General features: G+C 39.5%; 1 protein-coding gene across 3 annotated transcripts in view; it reads right to left on the bottom strand.

Annotated features, from left to right (window-relative positions):
• The window catches only part of CHD3 (chromodomain helicase DNA binding protein 3), an 813,321-nt gene that overhangs the window by 504,565 nt on the left and 289,514 nt on the right, over nt 1-19,242 (bottom strand). For all 3 annotated transcript variants that reach the window (XM_086946072.1, XM_086946074.1, XM_086946073.1), the window contains exons 14-15: nt 13,898-14,089; nt 13,112-13,312 (exon numbers count right to left, since the gene is read on the bottom strand). In XM_086946072.1, coding sequence (XP_086802198.1) covers nt 13,112-13,312; nt 13,898-14,089 — 393 coding nt within the window. The remainder of the gene's footprint in view (nt 1-13,111; nt 13,313-13,897; nt 14,090-19,242) is intronic.

Genomic DNA, 19,242 nt, shown 5'->3' with positions numbered 1-19,242 from the left:
CCAGAAATAGGGGTCTGGATATGATACCTCCCTGTTTGCTCACATAGTGCATTGAAATGGTATTGACATTTTAATCAGGATATTGTTAATCATCAGAGACAGAGGGAAAGCCGGGAGAACCAGTTAGACTGACATGAGCACCAGGAAAGACAAAAAATTTACCTGTAACTGAAGTTCTCCAGTATTGGTATCCTTCATAGTTTCACATGCTTGATTCATCCCCATCATTAAGCTGGGAGTCCCACAGTAAAAATAGTGAGCAGTAAAATGTTAAACATACATAGAGATAACTTTAACATAATCACAATAGTGGCATATTGACACCATCATATAAGATCCGAAACCCATGCAATCAGAGCAAAGCAGAGTCTTTACCCCGCGCCACCCTGACCAGCATAGTTCAGATTTTGTAACACAGGTATTAAAGTAATTGTTTGTAGACAGGTATACCTGAGTTGGGGAGGCGGGTGGGTTGCAAGTGAATCTATGAAAGATACCAATACTCGAGAACTTCATTTACATGTAAGTAACCTGTGTCTTCTCCTAGACTGGGATATTTATATATTCAAATGCTTGTATCAGAATACCAAACAATGAGTACTAATAAATTACAATTCAGCCATTGTAGGGTAACAAAGGTTAACAAGTTCACTTTACTGAATGATCTAAAACCACTTACTGCATTGTTTTGTACTGTTGACTCTAGTCTAATGCTGAAATTAGACACACTAATGGCAAATACCTGACAGTTCAACTAGTGAGGGGGGCTACTATTAGAGATCAAGCTTATTACTCTGTTTATTTTCATTGTTATGTTTGTCACTCGTATATGTGACTACTTTGCCAGTCCAACTTATGCCCTACCTCCCTTCATGTAAAGCACTATGATACCCATTGGTGCACAGTCAAAATATCTATTCCAAATTATCGACCAACATTAATATCGAGTTAAAAATATCGAAGGTGAAGAATATCCTTGGACAGAATATCGACCCTAAGGTAAGTAATATCGATTTTTTTTATATCGATGTAAGTAATATCGAAGTTAGTAATATCGATATCAACATGTTGATGTTACTAATTTCGATGTTACTAATATCGATATTTGTTTGTTGTTATGTATTTTATTATGTATTTTATATGTATGTGTTATATGTTTTTTGTTACGTTTTTTTAATTTGTTTTAAATTATATCTGTACTTTTTTTATATATTAAAAATGTTATATTTAATTTAAATTTATGTTTTAGTACTGGGGCGGGTTGTGGGTTTATAGGGTAATAGGGTGGGAAGTCATTTAACTATAGTAAATTAATTATTAATTTTTAGTAATTGTAAATTCATTTTTGCGTTTAAGTTCTGTAGCAGGTTGTGGGTTTATAGGGGAATTGGGTGGGAAGTAATTTAATTGTAATTAAGTAATTCTATATTTTTAATTCATATTGATAATTATTTTATTTTTAATGAAATATTAATAGGGGAATTGGGTGGGAAGTAATTTAATTGTAACTAAGTAATTCTTTATTTTTAATTGATATTGATAATTATTTTATTTTTAATGAAATATTAATTGGTAATTATTTATTTTAGTTGCTAATTAATTTTGTTAATTGGTAATTAAGGTTTGTTATTGGTAATGACATTTTTTAATTGGTAATTATTTTTTTTAATTGGTATTTTTAATTGTTAATTACTTTTTATTAATTGGAAATTCATTTTATTAATTGGTAAAAAAATTAATTACAAAATCTTTTTTTGTTTACCATTTTTTAATATTAATCAATTTTTAATTATTAATATGTTTTTTGTTTTGGAAAATATTTTAGTGTTCAATATTTATTATTTGATAATTTATATTTCTTAAAAATTATGTATTGGTATTTATTGTTAATTTATTTTAATTAATTATTCAATTGTAATTATGTTTTTAGGCATTATTAATGGGTATTTGCAAATGATATAGAGTTATTTAAAATTAAATTTTTAATTATTTTATTTACAACAATTATTTATAAGTATGTTATATTTAACTTCTACTCTATCCAATGCTTTCCCTACTGTTGCACTCTCTGGAGTGGGAATAGTCATTTTTACCCCTACGCTATCCAACGCTTTCCCTACTGTTGCACTCTCTGGAGTGGGAATAGCAATTTTTACCCATACGCTATTCAACGCTTTCCCTACTGTTGCACTCTCTGGAGTTGGAATAGTAATTTTTACCCATACGCTATCTAATATTTTCCCTACTGTTGCACTCTCTGGAGTTGGAATAGTAATTTTTACCCCTACGCTATCCAACGTTTTCCCTACTGTTGCACTGTTTGGAGTGGGAATAGTTATTTTTACCCATACGCTATCCAATGTTTTCCCTACTGTTGCACTCACTGGAGTGAGAATAGTAATTTTTACCCACCCGCTATCCAACACTTTCCCTACTGTTGCACTCTCTGGAGTGGGAATAGTAATTTTTGTCCCTACGCTATCCAACGCTTTCCCTACTTTTGCACTCTCTGGAGTTGGAATAGTAATTTTTACCCCTACGCTATCCAATGTTTTCCCTACTGTTGCACTCTCTGAAGTTAGAATAGTAATTTTTACCCCTATGCTATCCAATGTTTTTTCTACTGATGCACTCTCTGGAGTTGGAATAGTAATTTTTACCTCTACGCTTATACAGCGGTTTCTCTACTATTGTGCTCACTGGAGTGGGAATGGTAATTTTAAGTTATATGCTATCCAACATTTATAATAATGTATTTTTTTTACTTATGGATTTTGAATAGTATTGTTATTTATTTAGTTATTTAATTTTTTTCGTATAAATTTAGATAATGTAGTATATCATTAATTTTAAAAATATTAAAGGTATATTTAATTTTTTAAAATTTATTAAACATAATTCTTTACTCTATATTTATGTTTATGTTTTATGTTTGTAAATGTATTTGTAATTTATTATATTTTTTATTAATTAATAAATTATTGAAATAATTATTACAACTTATTGTTAAGTGCGTTTATATTTTCGGTAAATGTTTAATTAAAGTATTATTATATATATGTATTATTTATTAAATTTAAACATTATTAGATATTTTTAACTATGTTTATTTTATTTAGTAGTGTTATTTACTTTATTTTACAGTTATATTTTTACAGAAAAAAAATGATATTTCTAACATCGATATTTTTAACATCTAAATATTTTTTCCGATCTTTTTGTACTTGCCATGTAGTAGAAAGGATGTCGATATTCTTGCATTTGATATTTATGCATCGATATTCCTGTAGGTCGATATTTTCAACGTTGATATTTTGTCAGTGATTCATACTCATTAGGGTCAAGTTTACGCTAAACAAAACTTTATAAATAAAATAAATGTAGTCCCCTTTCAGTGATCACTAAACGCTGTCCAATGGTCAGGGGAATGCTTGTACTTAAGGAGTCATGAACAGAGACTTGGTTTACTCACCAGAATAGAAAAAGGCAGTGCGACGAAACGGGTTTTTTGGAGGAAATATAATTGCAAGTGGAACCCGAAAGTGCTCCTTGTCCTTTGTGGATGTGTTGGTAAATAATTGCACATGAGGCCTTTGCCATTGATGCCTCTGCCGTTAATGTTGTTGACCTTGAGGCCAGTGAGGGGTTTGGACCCTCTAAGGGTGATATTGGTGGTCATAGTGTTTCAAGGAATGTTTCAAGTATCCGACCACCTGCAGAGTGTCTAGTAATGTGAGATGTACCTCAGGTATTTAGTCCTGTGAGACTGAGATAATTTGAGCAACATAAGGCCAAAATTGGACAATATCCATGGACTGCTAGAAGGGATGTATCCATTGCAGCCCTGATGACAGGGTTGGAGATCTTCATTACTTAATTTATGAACTCATTGAAGTCTTCACGTCTGTCTCTTGGCAGGTAGTGCATGAACTGACTGCCTATTGTTCCTCTCTAGGAGTGCAGATGCACTTACTGCTTTCATAGTGGATGTGGACATGCCATGTACTTCCTTCCTGCTGAATCCATTTTTTGCTGCCTTTGTCAGGAGAAACTGTAGACTGTGGAGCCTTGGCGTGAAGTTTGTGAGTGGCTGAGACTGTCAAAGAGTACAGTGGAGGATCTGTGGGGAGGAACAAAGGATACTGGTCAGGTGGTCTGTATTTCTTCTGTAGACAAGAAGGAGATGCTTTGACAGAGGGCAGAGTCAAGAAAAGATCCATGGCCAGTTCAATGAGACCTGGGACCAGAGGAAGCATTGACCTTGAGATCATTGGTGCATTGTCTAAAGAATTACAGACATAGAGGCAGTAGTTGCCGAGAGAGGGATGTTCAACTTGTTGGCAACTCTTCTAAGGACCACCTAGAAAGGACTGCTGTCATCCACAGGAGGTATCCTCACTGTAGGAGAATCTGCAAGAGTAAGTGAGGAATGGCAAATGGATGTGGTTGTGTGATAAGATCTTGAAGACCTTGATCAGGATGGGGAATCCCGTCTACATCTTGAACGAGACCGTCTGGGAGACCAGGAATGATATTAGTATGATGACACCGCAACTTTGACCTAGACCTATGGAGGGGTCTGGTATGTCTGGAACAAGAAAGACTTTTAATGTCTTGGTATAGTTGTCACTGAAGCAGGTGTTTGTGGTAGCCCAAAAGGCATGACTGGAGAAATTTCCACAGGAATTATTGGTGGAGGCGGAGGCGGATAGGGACACTTTGCAGATGGCTGAGGAGGTGGTTTTGCAGATGAAGAAGGAGAGTATGATGACTGGAGAAGCCAGTCTGGAATATAAGAAAGCCATGGAGTGCTCAGAGTTAATTGAATACTACATGCTTTCATCCACAAAAGCCACTCTGACATCTTGTTTTCTGCAGTGTAGAGTGTCTCAAAATCAAATGACTCGACTCTCCAACGCTGATGGTTTCTTTCTCGTCAACGTCATATGAGTCCTTAACGTTGCCTCATCTCTCAATGGTAAACAAGTAGGTACTATACCTCCTCTTGATACCAGGGACATCATTCCTCACCTTGTCTTCTATTTTTGGATCTCCCACTGTGGGAATTCTGAGAGGATGAGATGGGGCACTGGTAGAGAGAGAGTATCTCCTCCTCCCTCAGATGTCTCTCCAGCAATACATTATTTCCTTTTTTGCCTTTCTTCTTGGCCATGCAGGGGAATCTTCTTATGCTCTTTCAGGTGCGCCTGGACAGGGTGCTGCAAGGACAAAAGTTTCTGGGGTCACAAGAATCTGACAAACATAGGATACAGATCCTGTGAGGGTCGGCTTTGGTAATTTGCTCGGACACAATCTGGGCAGTGGAAAAACAGATGAATTTGTGCAAAAAGAAAAATATTTATAGTCAGGAAATTACAGAATAAACTCTCAGTACTAAAGGACGTTGAGTGAAGCACTTTTAAAACAGTTTTGGATTGATTTTAAGAGAAAGAACGTAGTAAGAATGCCAAGTTCAGTACTCCAAAGACCTGACAACAGGAGCAAAAAAAAATAACTGACTCAACTGCCACCTAAAGGGCATTATGGGGCACTGGAGGTCAGGGTGCCCATAAAGGCGCAGTGTTGTATTGTCTTTCTTACACTACTGCAAGCCTCAACAGTTACAATACCCTACCTTCCCCTTCCATTCAATTCAATTAAAATTTAAAAAAGACCATGCAAGAGATGTTTTTAATACATCTCTTTTCTTTTATTTAATGACATTTTAGGGCTTGATGTATTTTATTCCATCTTTTAAAGTAAATTAATGCAATTAGCAATATAGCATTTTCTAGGCTGCTAAAGTTTAATTTTATGTTACATGTACTTTCTGGCCTTCCCAAAGTCATGAGTAACAGATACTACATCAAATCTAGCTGTGGAAAAAGTGATTCAGAATCCAGGCACATGAACAGGAGTATTCACTGGTTACGACTATCAATATAAAGCCCCTAAAGGAGAAATAGTTCTATCACCCACAAATTCAATAGAGATGCTGTCTCTATGCGCAACCCAAATAGATGATACCTTGGAGCTGGTATCAGTGGCATTAAAGGTAGAGGTGCTTTGCAGTGAATCATCATCAAATAATCTTTATTTGGTTAAAAAGACCATAAAAGCACAAGGTAAAAAAAGATTACTAACAGATCACACAAAATAAAAGTGAATAAAGTTCCCAAATCACACAATATGCATCCATCTTCTACATCATCTACATGTCGTTTCCAATGTCATGGCCCGCTTTTTAAATATTATACACCACCCTCCTAAATGATGAGAATAACAAAGAAGGGGAGGAAAAAGCCATTGTCTGCTTCCAGATAGAAGCTGATCCAATGAATTAGAGGAGGGTGGCCAAATATACCTGTTTCTACATCCTCGCCTCCTTTGGTAGTGCCCCTGGCACTGTTGATATTGCCGTGGCTAAGAGGACCAAGGAGGGGTCTGACCCAAACAATAATGGTTATCTTAAAGATTTTTCTTTTTCTCTAAACAAACTCCTTTCAATGCCTCCGCTTCACTTGTCATCCATGGGCGTCCGCAGGGGGGGCAAGGTGGGGAGCATGCCCCCCCCCCCTGGAGCGACCCTCCTTGCCCCCCCTGCGGACGCCCATGAAAACCATGACTTCAAGACGGGGTTCTCACTCTCTTTCCTCTCCTTTCTTTTATTTGCTTCCCTGTGAAATGGATCCAACAAAAAAGAAAGACGCTTTTGCTAGAAATTTATTATTTTTCTAACATTTTAATTCCAAAGTGCAGCATTGGGAATAAAAGGGTAAAAATATGAAAAATAGATAAATAACTACATAAAGTAAGACAGAGTGGTAGCAAACTGACCAAACTGATTTTATTCACACTGAAACAAATTAGCGCCACTTTTACATTGTTTGCCAGTGAAGCGCTATTTTTGTTTTCTTGTCTTTGTTTTCCCTGGACTTGGAACTAGTGCACCAATCCTGGAGGTACCAAAATGTGTGGATTGGAAAACAAAATGTGTGCTGCGGCTCTGCGTCCAGGGATGTGGTCTTTTTACCCTACTGCTTACGTTTTGTAAGGATATAAGCAATGGCCATTGAAATGGGTCCATGCAGGGCCCTGTAGTCGTGTCCTTAACTTTTCAGGCAAAAGCACTCACTGATTTCTGAATAGTGAGTGTAAAAGCATTAAGGTAAACATGTTGTTCCTGCTTACATTTCCCATGGTTTGCTAAATTTTGCATTCCCTATAAGTGTTTGCTTCTTCCAGGATGTTGTTGTTCCTTTTTTTTTTGTAGGCCGCATATTGCTCTTGTCTAGTGCGTAATTTAAATTGCGCATCCAGGTGTTTATAGCGGGCAACAATTGGGTTATAGTTGAAAACAGTGGGAGTTTTTCTCAGTGGGGGAGAGGATGTGGCACTATGGTCAGAGCTGCTGAATTTGGAACTGGGAACCAGGTTCAGCCTTAATAACCAGCCCACCAGACCACTCTCCTGCGAGAGCACAATCACATGCTAGACCTTAGAAGGCTTCGCAACACCTTAGAAGTCCTGGTGTCTTCGTACCAGCAGGTGGACCCAAGCATGACAAGTGTAGGTTAACCTTCAAGGCTTGTCCACCACTATCCATACTGAAGTTCACCTCCAGTCTTGCGGGCAGGTATCCTGCGGGCAGCACACCCTAGAACAGCAGTCACTGAGGTCACAGGACCCTTGAGAAGGGCCAGCTCTAGGGCGGTGCAACCAGTGTGACCGCACAGGGTGCTGACTTTAGGTGAAGGCATCATGTTTGCAAGTATAATATGGTTTTAAAAACGCTTGCTGCCTCCTTCCTGGCTTCCAGCAATTTTCGGCAACAATAAAAATGTCATGATGACTCTGGTGATTAATGTTCTTTCTAGAGAGAGAGCAGAATTTTGTCTAGTGGAAGTTTTGATTAATGGAAAGGTAGCTAAGATGGTTAATGTACCGGCTGCAAAGAACATGCGCCATGCGGATCACAAGGTGCACATAATGTAAATAGGTCAGTGGGCTACTGCTTTTGTCAGAGATCCTTTTGTTACTTGCAGTTTAAAAGTTAAAATCATAACTTAGAACAGTGGGCTATTAACTGTCATCTAAGAGCTGCATACAAACTGCAAGGTATAAATTCAAGCGTTATGTGTTGACTAAATTATGCATTTAAAAAAAGGCTGCAGCGTAATGGAGTATATTTTCAGATATTTTATTATTTTGACGTGTGTACACATGCTAACAGTCTCTGGAAAGATTTTGCCTAATTAGTACCAGTGTAACATACAAATGCAGCAGTGAGAAAGGTGACCAGTCAACCTTTACAATAGGTCATCCACTCCGCAGCAACACAAGTCACATTTTATATTAACTTTTGATATGTTTGAGCTACAAACAATTTATTAGTTTAAATGGTCAGATCATGCAGCAGATCTTGCATTATGAGGCAAATATGGCAGAGCCATAATTTTAGAGAAAACATTTGCGAACTAGGATATTTTGCCATTCATGTTTGAACTGCTGTTGTTGAAAAAGGGTGAAGTGCTGATGATAGAAACTCCATGGTTCGGAGACAAAGTGCTTGTGTTTCCACATTTTATCATATTTGGTACATTCTGTGATTAGAAGCATATCCCACTTAATGAATATATTTTAATGTCAATAACTCATTATAACCTTAAATAATCATGTGTATCCATTGGTTGATTAAACTGGGCAGTGAAATGCCAAATAAATACTAAAAATTGGGATGTCTGTTCATTCTAGCCACACCTCTGGCTCCACTCACAGATCCAATCCTTGGGTTATTCCCGCCCTCTGATTCTCCATCCACTGTTACCCTACTTTTTTGCCCCACTTCGACCACTGTGTAAGACTCAGCCTCCCTGGACCTGTGATGTGGCGCAACTGCGGACGCAGCATGTGCCACACATTTATGGTGCCGGGCTTCCACATAAAGGAGCTGGCCTTTATTGTATCCCTAAACGTGCGCACGATGTCAGTTTGACATTGACTACACGTAGAGGGACTCTAAGTTTCTTTTAAAAAATATAGCTAACATTTGGACCTATAAATTTTATTTTGTATAAATTAATTGAATGTGTGTAAAATTTAGCAATGCCCGGGGAATTCTAGTAAAGGGAGCACCCACTGTCAAATCACTAGCATGTGTGATTTCTGCATTATTTATAACTAACTTTGACGTTGTGCTTTAACTTTGGATAAAAGTTATCATGAATTCTAGCACCAAGAAGCCAATATTGGTAAATATGTGTGCTACAAATAATCCCTAACATAAACTGTGCATACAGTATATTTAATCTGGTGCTTTAATCATAGGCTGTTTTAAAGTATTCTGATAAAAATTGAATCTTGCTGAAGACAACCTTGATTGGTGTTGGATCGAGGACCCAGATGTCTGCACACCTAGCAGACAGAGATAAAGCACCTTGTCAGAAAGTTTAGCGTTTTCCCTACAGGTGGTGTTTGTTGGCCCGTGGCAGGGTCAGTCACATGTCCTGGATTCCTGGCATTTAATTGAGTCTATCCTAGTTCTGCGCCCCAGTGTTTTGTGTGCCCCATCTGGCACAAATCATGTTGGAGGATGGTGATAACATTAACATTTTGCCCCCCCCCCCCCCCCTGGAAAAATTTCTGCGGACGCCCATGTTGTCATCGTCTGCATCACTTCATGCTGGCCAACAAATGCAGAGCATGAAAAGAAGCATCAGAATGTCAGGAAAGAACAAGGTCTCTAGGCTTTGAGGATGGCAACGCCAGACCTATGAGGACCTTTACGAATGTGGTTGACCTGCCTTTGGCGGCTGGGGCACCATCAGTAGCAAGTCAGGCTGGGACATGGGTGGGACTTCCAGGACATGAAAGGCAGCGTCAGGATATAAACAACATGAAGGCTTAAGGAAGGAGCTGGCAACTCTCTGTGTTGTATTGGCTTTCGACTTGCAGTTAGTACCCACGCCTTTGCTATTTTTCTCTTTTGCAGTTACTGAATTAACTGACCTCTTTGACTGTTATGCTGACCTTGCTATTTAAATTTCCCTTTTGGCTTTGTCCTATTGCTGTGTTTCCTCCCATTTTCCTTTCTTGCTCGGAAAAGCCTTTATCTGTAAGCTGGATACTGGATTTAATGGCTCTGCTTGACTTTAGCCTGCCTTTGAATGAAATGTTATTTCTAAGGTGCTACAGGTACACCATGCGTGGTGTGCTGGCACTGGGAAAAAACTGAGCGACACGAAGCAGTGAGGCATTCCATTAATGGACGGTTTCTGTGTATACTCTTGCTGTATTTGAGAAAAGAACAACCCTAGGCAAATATTAGGCCAAATCGGATATACAGACCGGGAAACAACCTTTACTACGCAACTTTTACAACGCACTACCATTACAACGAAACTTTTACAACGCAACATCCATTACATCGCATGCCATTACAATGCAACCATTACAACGCATGACACTAAACGCATGTCATTACAACGCAGTCATTACAACGCATACCATTACAACGCATACCATCACAACGCATAGTACCCTTACACTATCCAACACTTACCCTACTGTTGCACCCCCTGGAGTTAGAATAGTAATTTTTACCCCTACACTATCCAATACTTACCATACATGAAACGTACTGGTATGCGTTGTAATGGAATGCGTTGTAAAGGTAGTTTTTAAAAATTTGTTGTAATGGCATGCGTTGTAATAGAATGCGTTGTAATGGATGTTGCGTTGTAAAAAATGTGTTGTAAAGGTATGTGTTGTAAAAGCATGCGTTGTAACGTCATACAACCATACAGACCTACATCAAGCAACTTGATATTAACATAGTCTCAGGGCACTTGACGTTTAGATTAAACATTTCATTTTATTAATACTCTTGCTGTAAACAGAGAAGTAACACTTGAGAAAGCAAAGCTAAAGAAGATCTGTGTGTATCTCTTTCTCTTTGTCCTATTCCCTTTTCCCTCTGGTGTTTGGCTTTATCTGGTACCTCTTCCTTGGCATGAATAGAGCCACATTCTGTGGAGTAAGATGACTGTCTCCAGAATTGAAAGGAGAAAACCTTCTTGAACCATCACATCAGGCAGGTCATTTGCAAACCGCTGGAGACAATCCCATAACACTCTGTCATTTCTGCTTAAAAGGGCAGTCATGCTGGTTGTTTGAAAAGTTGGAGCTGCCGTGCCACTTATTTTCTTCCCTAATGCAGTTACCCTTTCCTCTTAACCTATCAGTAGTGCATACATCTCTGCGCTGGTGGTTTATCTTCTCAGTAGCATAACAAAACTTCAGGGGGCCATCCCTGCAAAGCACATGCAGGGGGGCCCTACAGCCTGAACCTAATCCGAAGCTCTCAGGCCAGGGGCCTGCCAGTGCCGGTGGGGTTCCTCGGAGCTCGTGGGCCATGTACTGCAGGGTCTCTGGAGGCTTTTGCTACACAACTGTATCTTCTACTGACTGGCAAGACTATGACTCAGACTGGGAAGGTTTGTACTTTTCCAGCATCTAAGGAGTGGGCTAGAGTTGCTGGAGTAAGAAGTAGTTTCAGCCAGCTCAAGCAAACCTGGGACCCGAGTCAGTTAGGGTATAAGTAAACTCTAGGTTAGAGGGTTTCCATAATATGAGGCAGATGACTTCGGAACTTCTTGAAGTGTATTGAATTTATTGACTACCTGGAACAATAATCATGGACCGATGTGATATCATCAACCTTAAGGACTCTTGAAGCAGAGCTTCGGAAAGATGTCAAAATACAGGAAGAAGATCCCTATAGTGGTGTACAATTGCAGATTGAGACCTTTTGCTGATAACTTTTCATAGAGGCTAATCTATATCAATGTATCATGCCAGAAGTGGAAAAGTGCATGTCAGCGGAATCACTATTGGAATAATTGGAGCCACAAACGGTCTTGGAGGCCTCTTTCTTATTGTGACATTGATGTCTGTCTAGGCACTAATAAAGGCTTTTGTGCAGTATGAGTAGGAAGCATAGAAAGTTCCTATAGTATATGTACTAAGTCCTTCAAGAGGGTTCTGTCATGTGTCCCAGTTAGGCCTGAAGAAAACATTGCCATTTGACATGAACACTGGTCTTTCCTAAAGTTGCCTTCACTTTCTCATATCGACTTTTGACACACATTTGCATTCGTGACACTTGGGGTTAGTTTCCTAGTAACACTAACCTGGCTTACATGAGTCAATTTTGCAAGAATACTATTGTATTGCCTTGACAATATGTGCAAGGCCTACACATACGTTGTGCAATGTGCTTGTTATTTTCATTCATATGGCAACACAGCTGTCAGTAACACACCGAAAGGCAAGGATACATTTGGGTATAAAGAAACATCTGTTTCCAGGTGTTGGTGGAGAAGGCCCTTCTGCTCACATCGAGAGGTCTCTAAAGGCTGACACTTTTGCCCAGCAGCTGATTAACATCTCCATGAAGGGTGTCCAGCCTTTGACCAAGACGGGTCCTACATTCTTTTTTATAAACAATTTTTTTAAAAATGTTTTAGTGCATCCAGGCCTACACACTGAGATATTGGTTACAGCACAGAAGGCCTCAATGGACCCAAATAACTATTCCCCATTGAACTAGTAAAACAAGGACACACCCCTGAACCCTGGCTGGCAATGACACCGATAGTAGGGGGTCCTACATGCTTATCCACCAGGTAATGGGGTTGGATCATCCAGTAAGGGGATTCTTGGCAGAACATACACATACACCCTAGACACACAGGCCATGGTCTGCATAGTAGGAGTACACCAGATTGTTATATTATCTCATTTGTTTGCATATATACAGTGTTTCAGCAAAATGGTGGAACATTTTTGTATTGTTCACTGTCTTGCTCCTTCTAATAACTTCTATCTGCTTATGTCAATTGATCTTTGCTGCACATGTATTCTATACAAGAATCATGTTGGTTCAATAAACATTGAAAACATCCCTTTGGCAATCATGCAATTTGCTTTGAGGCACCTAAAAGTTCACATAGGTAGATTCAAAAAATGTACATGGATTTAAAAGCATTAGATACTGTAGCTTCTCGAATGGATGAGCATACTTTTTCACAAATTAGAACTATAAAATTACCTTCATCTTGAAGGCTTTCTTCCCACCCTTCATAGCATTGTCCTCGAAGGAAAACTCGTTCTCCCGAATGATAGCTCGGCTGTCTTTGTCACCTGTGTAGGTCACCACGTAAAAATATGGAGCCCACATCTGGAATTCACGCTCCCAGTTGATGATGGTAGAGAGGGGAGCACTGACCAGAAATGGTCCTTTGGTATGTCCCTGTAAGAAAGAGGAAATGCAGCAGAAACACAGATGAAAGAAAGAAAGGAGGTACCAAGATGGGCATAAACAAGCATCGGAGAGGAAAGCAGACAAAATGAAGAATGGCCATGCAAGAGAACGAAAGGAATATGAAGTAAATTATAGCAAATAGAAACATTAAAAGGGTGTGATGGAAGAAAAGTAATTTGGAACAAAAGAGAAAAATGGATGGATGAAGTCAAGGGGGATTATGTGAGAGATAGAAAAAACAAAGGCATTAACACATTAAAAAATGAGATTTGAAAATGGGAATTAAAAATGAAAAATGATACAGCTTAAGAGTGATGCTTTAAATTGAGCGATAACTTTGAGATTTGGTTGTTCCTTTAAAAAGCAGAGAATGAAACAAAAACCAGAAGGATATGCAAAAAAAACTACTAAGCCAACCTTCTCTTGATTAAAAAGTGCTTCTTCACTACTTAAAAGAAAATAAGATATCACATTCGACTATTAAATACACACCGTGAACATGAAGGGGGCTTATCTTTGTCATTTGTGAATCATTGGGAAATATATAGACAGCTGGAAGCATCTCTTCCTTACCTCTTTGTAAAGGGAATACAGAAAGACGATCGTCTGTATAGTCTTGCCGAGCCCCATTTCATCAGCCAGGATTGTATCAGTGCCCTGCGCCCAGGAAAAGCGCAACCAGTTCAGTCCCTCTAGCTGATACATATGTAAGGTTCCACCAGTGGCAGTCACAAAGTCGGGTTGGCTGTCATATTTGATTGTTGGCTGAAAACGAGACATGTGAAGAAGTTGATCTCTATATCAGCATTTAGGCATTTGCTATTACACTATCCTAGACATGCTGCTTCACTCAGTTCTCTGTACTACCACAGCACAGATATGGGGCAAGGCCTGAGAAAGTGTGAGACCAAAAGCCTGTGTTTAACAGGTCGTTTCTTTCTATATTTCAGTACCTGGCTCATATGTTTAGCAGGGTGTAGAACACTAAAAAAGTTTTTCAAATGATCAGAGGCAAAGCATTTCAACATGTTTGTATAAGCAATTGTGAGCACAGAACAGGCTATATCTCAGTGTTACAGCACACCAGCTACACTGCAGAGAGAGTCTGCCTTTAAACACTGCTTCACTTAGGGACTAAAACACTCCATCCAAAGCCTTCTGCATGTTAGCCTACAGCGCTACAACAGAGTAGCACTAGTTTTCACTTTAATCCAGTCTGGTCACTTTCTGTGTCACACAGCATCTAACAGTTCATATAAGAGATTGCTGCTACCCTCCAAGGGATATTACAGTCAGGACAAGACGATGTCTGCTATAACATAAGACGACTTGGTTTCTGCTAAATATCCAGTAACTTTTCTCCCACACCTGCCTCACCCTTTTGCCACTGAACTATCGACAAAATCTATTCTTCCTAATCTAAACACACTAAAGCTCCTCCTTTGCCATCTAGCACTACAGAACACAGTCATCAGCTCAGGTTTTTAACCCGTTTACCGAGGCTCTGTGAGGTCATTCTATTAGGTGGGCGGGGCTGCGTCGGCCAACGGTCGTGCGCAGCACCAGGAAGGGAGTGCACAGTATGGGTTAAAAAAGGATCTTTATTTGCAACACCCAAAGGACTTTGATTATCTTATCTTTCATATAAGCATATGTAATAAGCTAGTTCCTTGCGTAGAGGTGACAGAGCAGACGTAGCCGAGCGATGTCTTTTGGATATTTATTGAGTTCTTAACATCCATAGTAACAGCCCCACCAGGAGCAGCCTGCTAGCTTAGCTTCTCAGCCCATCTTCGAACTGTCTCACTCACACCAGGCACCCAAACATTCCACTCATGTCAACATTCCACAAAGAACACTCACACTGGCTGAGCCGCTAGTTACAAGGTAAAGGGAACACTATTAACATGACATTTTAATTATAAAGTTTTAAATAATGCTAGCTAGATCCGTGGGGATCAGAGCGCTTTACATACACAAAGGAAAAGAAAATGAATCACAAAACATCGCTGTACATGAGGATGAATAAAAACAAAAGCAAAGACATAGTACTTATGTATCCAGAGAGGGGAAAAGGACTCAGGTGGCTGACCCAGTCAGAGAGCCACCATCCTTGAAGGTCAAAGTGAGCGGGGGTACTCCGCAAACTATGCGGATTCCTTCGTAATCATCTCTTTCAATATATTCCAGTTACTAGTAACTGGTTTTCCTCACTCAGGCAAGGTATCAACAATGGTTGATCCGAGATTGCATGAAAATGTAACAAACAAGCGAAAACAGCTGAAAGCAGCTCTGAACAGAGATTCATTTCAGATAAGAGGTCCTTCTTTTCTGTGTAAATGTACATTTCTCTTATTTTTAGAGACAAATTCTTCACCAGGCTTCTACAGAAGGAACTTGGTTGTAAACAATTGCCTGAAAACTGTAATTGTCAACTGTACTTGAAAAATCATCTCCTACAAAATAAGGCAGATTGAAAAGAAGAAACACGTCTGCCCACAAAATAATAAAGCATTTTTCCCGGAATGAAAAACACTGCGACATAAAGTTTATATCTGAGAATAGCTGAAGCCTGGTGTAGCTATCTAAAACAGCCCCTAGCTCCCAGCCAGCCAGACCACTTGTTTGACTACTAAATCACCCAAGCACCTCTCAACCAATAAGCTATAAGAAGCTTTCATTTTGAGTTCAAAATATTTTATTGAGGTTTTTATCATAAGTAACAATAAACAAGACATACAGAAAACTATAATAAATTCATGGTTCCAAGTGAGGTACAGAAGCTTTCATTTTGACCTATTGTTGAGTAATGTGCAGGCCATACAGAACATTTATTTTGCCCATGAGCCTACAATGTTTTTGTAAAGTGATACCATTTACACCTGGAAATCACCTGAACTCCTGAAACTTTTAGCAGCAACTGTAGCTTTGAAATGGCACATATTTCATATACAATGAAGTAGCAAAAAAACTGATGGAGACTGATTGTTTCGGATCAGTCCACCTCATATTAGATTCAGATGGCCAAAACATTCATATTTTGCTAATATTATGTTCAATATCGAAAGAAGGTCTAGCAGATATTTTTGTTTAACATGCTTTTGTTGAAATTGTGGTACAATGCATTTAATTAAAACGTATGGTTTTCGGCAAATATATTCATCTATATACCAGGCAAAAGAAGTTATGGACACTATAAGATAATTCATCAAGTGGATCAAGCCCACTCAGTAATAAAATTGGGATGGCCCAGCATCTTTGTACATGTCAAAGCTGCGCAATATGAGGCACGTCTTGTTCCTTTACAACACCTAATAAAAGTACATAGGGCAAAATTTAGACAAGAAAAAAAGGATGGGGATTCACATTTGGGAGAATCCTAAATAAGTAAAGCGCTTTAAGAAAAATTGTCATTTTTATGATCCGCCCTACTAATGTTCACACTTTTTAAAAGTTCTTCATACAATTCACAACACTGACACATAACTAATTGTCAAGATGCAAAGGTTAGTTACGTGTAAGTACGGCCACCCTTTTAAAGGAGAAGAAAAGGTTCCATGCCCCTCGTCCTTTTTCTGACTCACAGGTATCTTCATTGAAGTAATAAACACTAGAATATTCTCCGCCGCATATCGCAGACCCCAGAACATCTTTTCGCATATTTTCTTCCATGGAAAGCAGCAGAGTCTCTGTCCATGCATATTAGGCTTTAGAATATTAGAAAAGATTGCACTGCAGCATCTATATTGGAAGGCTATCTGGTTACAAAGTGTACATGAAGGTAGAACTTAGTCACATAGGCCTACATTACAGGTAAAGGGTAAAAAGCAGACTGTATATTTAAAACCTTGGAGGCACTACTTTCCACCGTATCTTCTACTGGCAGTTTGCCTTCCAGAGCCAGTTAATTTTTTTTATAGATGGCTGAGAACAATACTTCCTACAGAATACCAAAATAAGGAATGACGGGGGCAGGGAGCTAAATGAAGGTCCAGTGCTTCGTGCTCCAGAGTAATGAGTCACTCACTAAAGAGAGTCGTTATTCCTAAAAAAAAGTGTGGGACAGGTCGTTTCAGAAGGAGGGGAAGTGGGAGAGACTTTTACTTGATGCCCTCACACACACACAGAAGGATGTCATGCTTCATCATAGGGCAGTGCTCTTCGTCGTGTCGGCACTGCAGTGCCCTACGGGTCCCACAAAGGGTCGCTTTATCGGAGATCTGTTGGCTATCAAGCCGTATGGTGTATACGGGTCAGTGCTAGTTCTGTGATAGGTGAGTTGTAAGTTAAAAAGATGACTGGAGGGTATCTAGAATGAATGAACTTAATAAAAGAAATCCCTCGGTCATGGTTAATAAACCAAAAGGTTGAGTGCTGCTCAAGGGTAGTTATGGTCCTCAGTAGCTAAAGGAAAGTGTGCATTTATGAAAGTGAGAGGCATTAGGTCGACATGTTTCACCATTTACGTGGCCTCAAGAGGAGATCCCTAGCGCTTCTTCAGGACCAAGAGAGGGTGAAAAAGGTATTAATAAGTGTGTACGTAGTGGCCTCATAAAATGAAGTAGTGCCACCAAAAGGATGGATATGTTCTCCCAATAAACAAAGTGTCTTCATGCAGTAGTAATGGGTTTACAAGGTATAGTACCCTCTGTTGTGATCAGCCTCATTCGAGTCAGAATTCCAAATAACGAGTAGCCGATCTGTGAACGTGCTTGAGATTCTATTCACCCATTTTTTACTACAGCATGAAGACAGTTTATTTATTGAAAAAGCGTATTTCCAACCTTGATGAAGTCCTGTTGGACAAAGCGCTTTGGCTGGGCTGATGTACTCTGGTAATATGACTTCAATAAAATGGACTTGAAATAGACGAACAAGACGCCTTGATGAATAGAATTAGATACGATTGATTAATGCATCTTATTGCACTTACAATTAAGTATACATATAGTAATAATATGCTCCTTTTTGCTTCTGTTTATCAACCTTTTGATATGCTCAAAGCAGAACCCTGCTGGGCCTAGGAGGGAATAAACAGAAGAACTTGGGAAAGGGGGTACAGATAGAGGATCAACATGTTTATCTGTTCACCATGCTACAAACTTGCAACAAAGGCATGCGTATACCATTTTCGTGGCTGCCAAAATAACATTGCAGACTTTGGGTGGAAGGTCAAAAGCTGTCAACAGCTCCATCTCCACGCATGAAGGCAAAACGTTTCTAGGTTGGGGTGCAGAACCCTGACATGTTGCTGCAACAGAAGATTCTCCTGAAGAGGCAGCCTGATTTAAGGCCTGATGCTCATGCTCAACCACTCAGGATACCTGACTATCTGTGCCCAATCTGAAGCCACAAGAATGACTTGGGCCCGTCATTCGTTATCTCCTTGTGACCTCTGGGAAAGAGGGGTATTGGCAGAAAAGCATACAGGAGGCCGGAGCTCCATTCGCGAAGAAAAGAGTCTCTGAGCAAGAGTCCCTTGGATACTCCAGCACACAAAACTGCTGACATTGCGCATTCTCTGAGAAAGCAAACAGATCTAACCAAGGCTTGCCTCACTCTTAAACAAGACTTACCACCATTTCCGGAAGGAGACACCAGTTGCGATCTGCTATGCATCAAGAGCTGAGTTTGCCCGTTCTGGTGTCCAGAGAACCCGCCAGACGTTGAACAACTAAGGACATGTGCTTGAGTTCCAGACATGCCCAGAAGTGCAGTGCCTCTTGACAAAGGGTCCACGATCTCATCCCACCCTGCTTGTTGCAGTACCATATGGTGGTGGTCTTGTACATGAACACCTGTACCCGCCTTCCCCTGATTGAAAGGAGAAAGGCTTTCACTGCCAAACGGATGGCCTGGTGCTCTAAAAGGTTGATGTGGGGCCCGGATTCTGCTAGAGATTAGAGTCCTCTAATCTC

Source organism: Lissotriton vulgaris, chromosome 12, assembly GCF_964263255.1.
Source record: "Lissotriton vulgaris chromosome 12, aLisVul1.2, whole genome shotgun sequence".
Classification (NCBI taxonomy): domain Eukaryota; kingdom Metazoa; phylum Chordata; class Amphibia; order Caudata; family Salamandridae; genus Lissotriton; species Lissotriton vulgaris.
The sequence above is the reverse complement of the archived record's forward strand: the minus strand, read 5'-3'. Positions and strand labels throughout refer to the sequence as shown.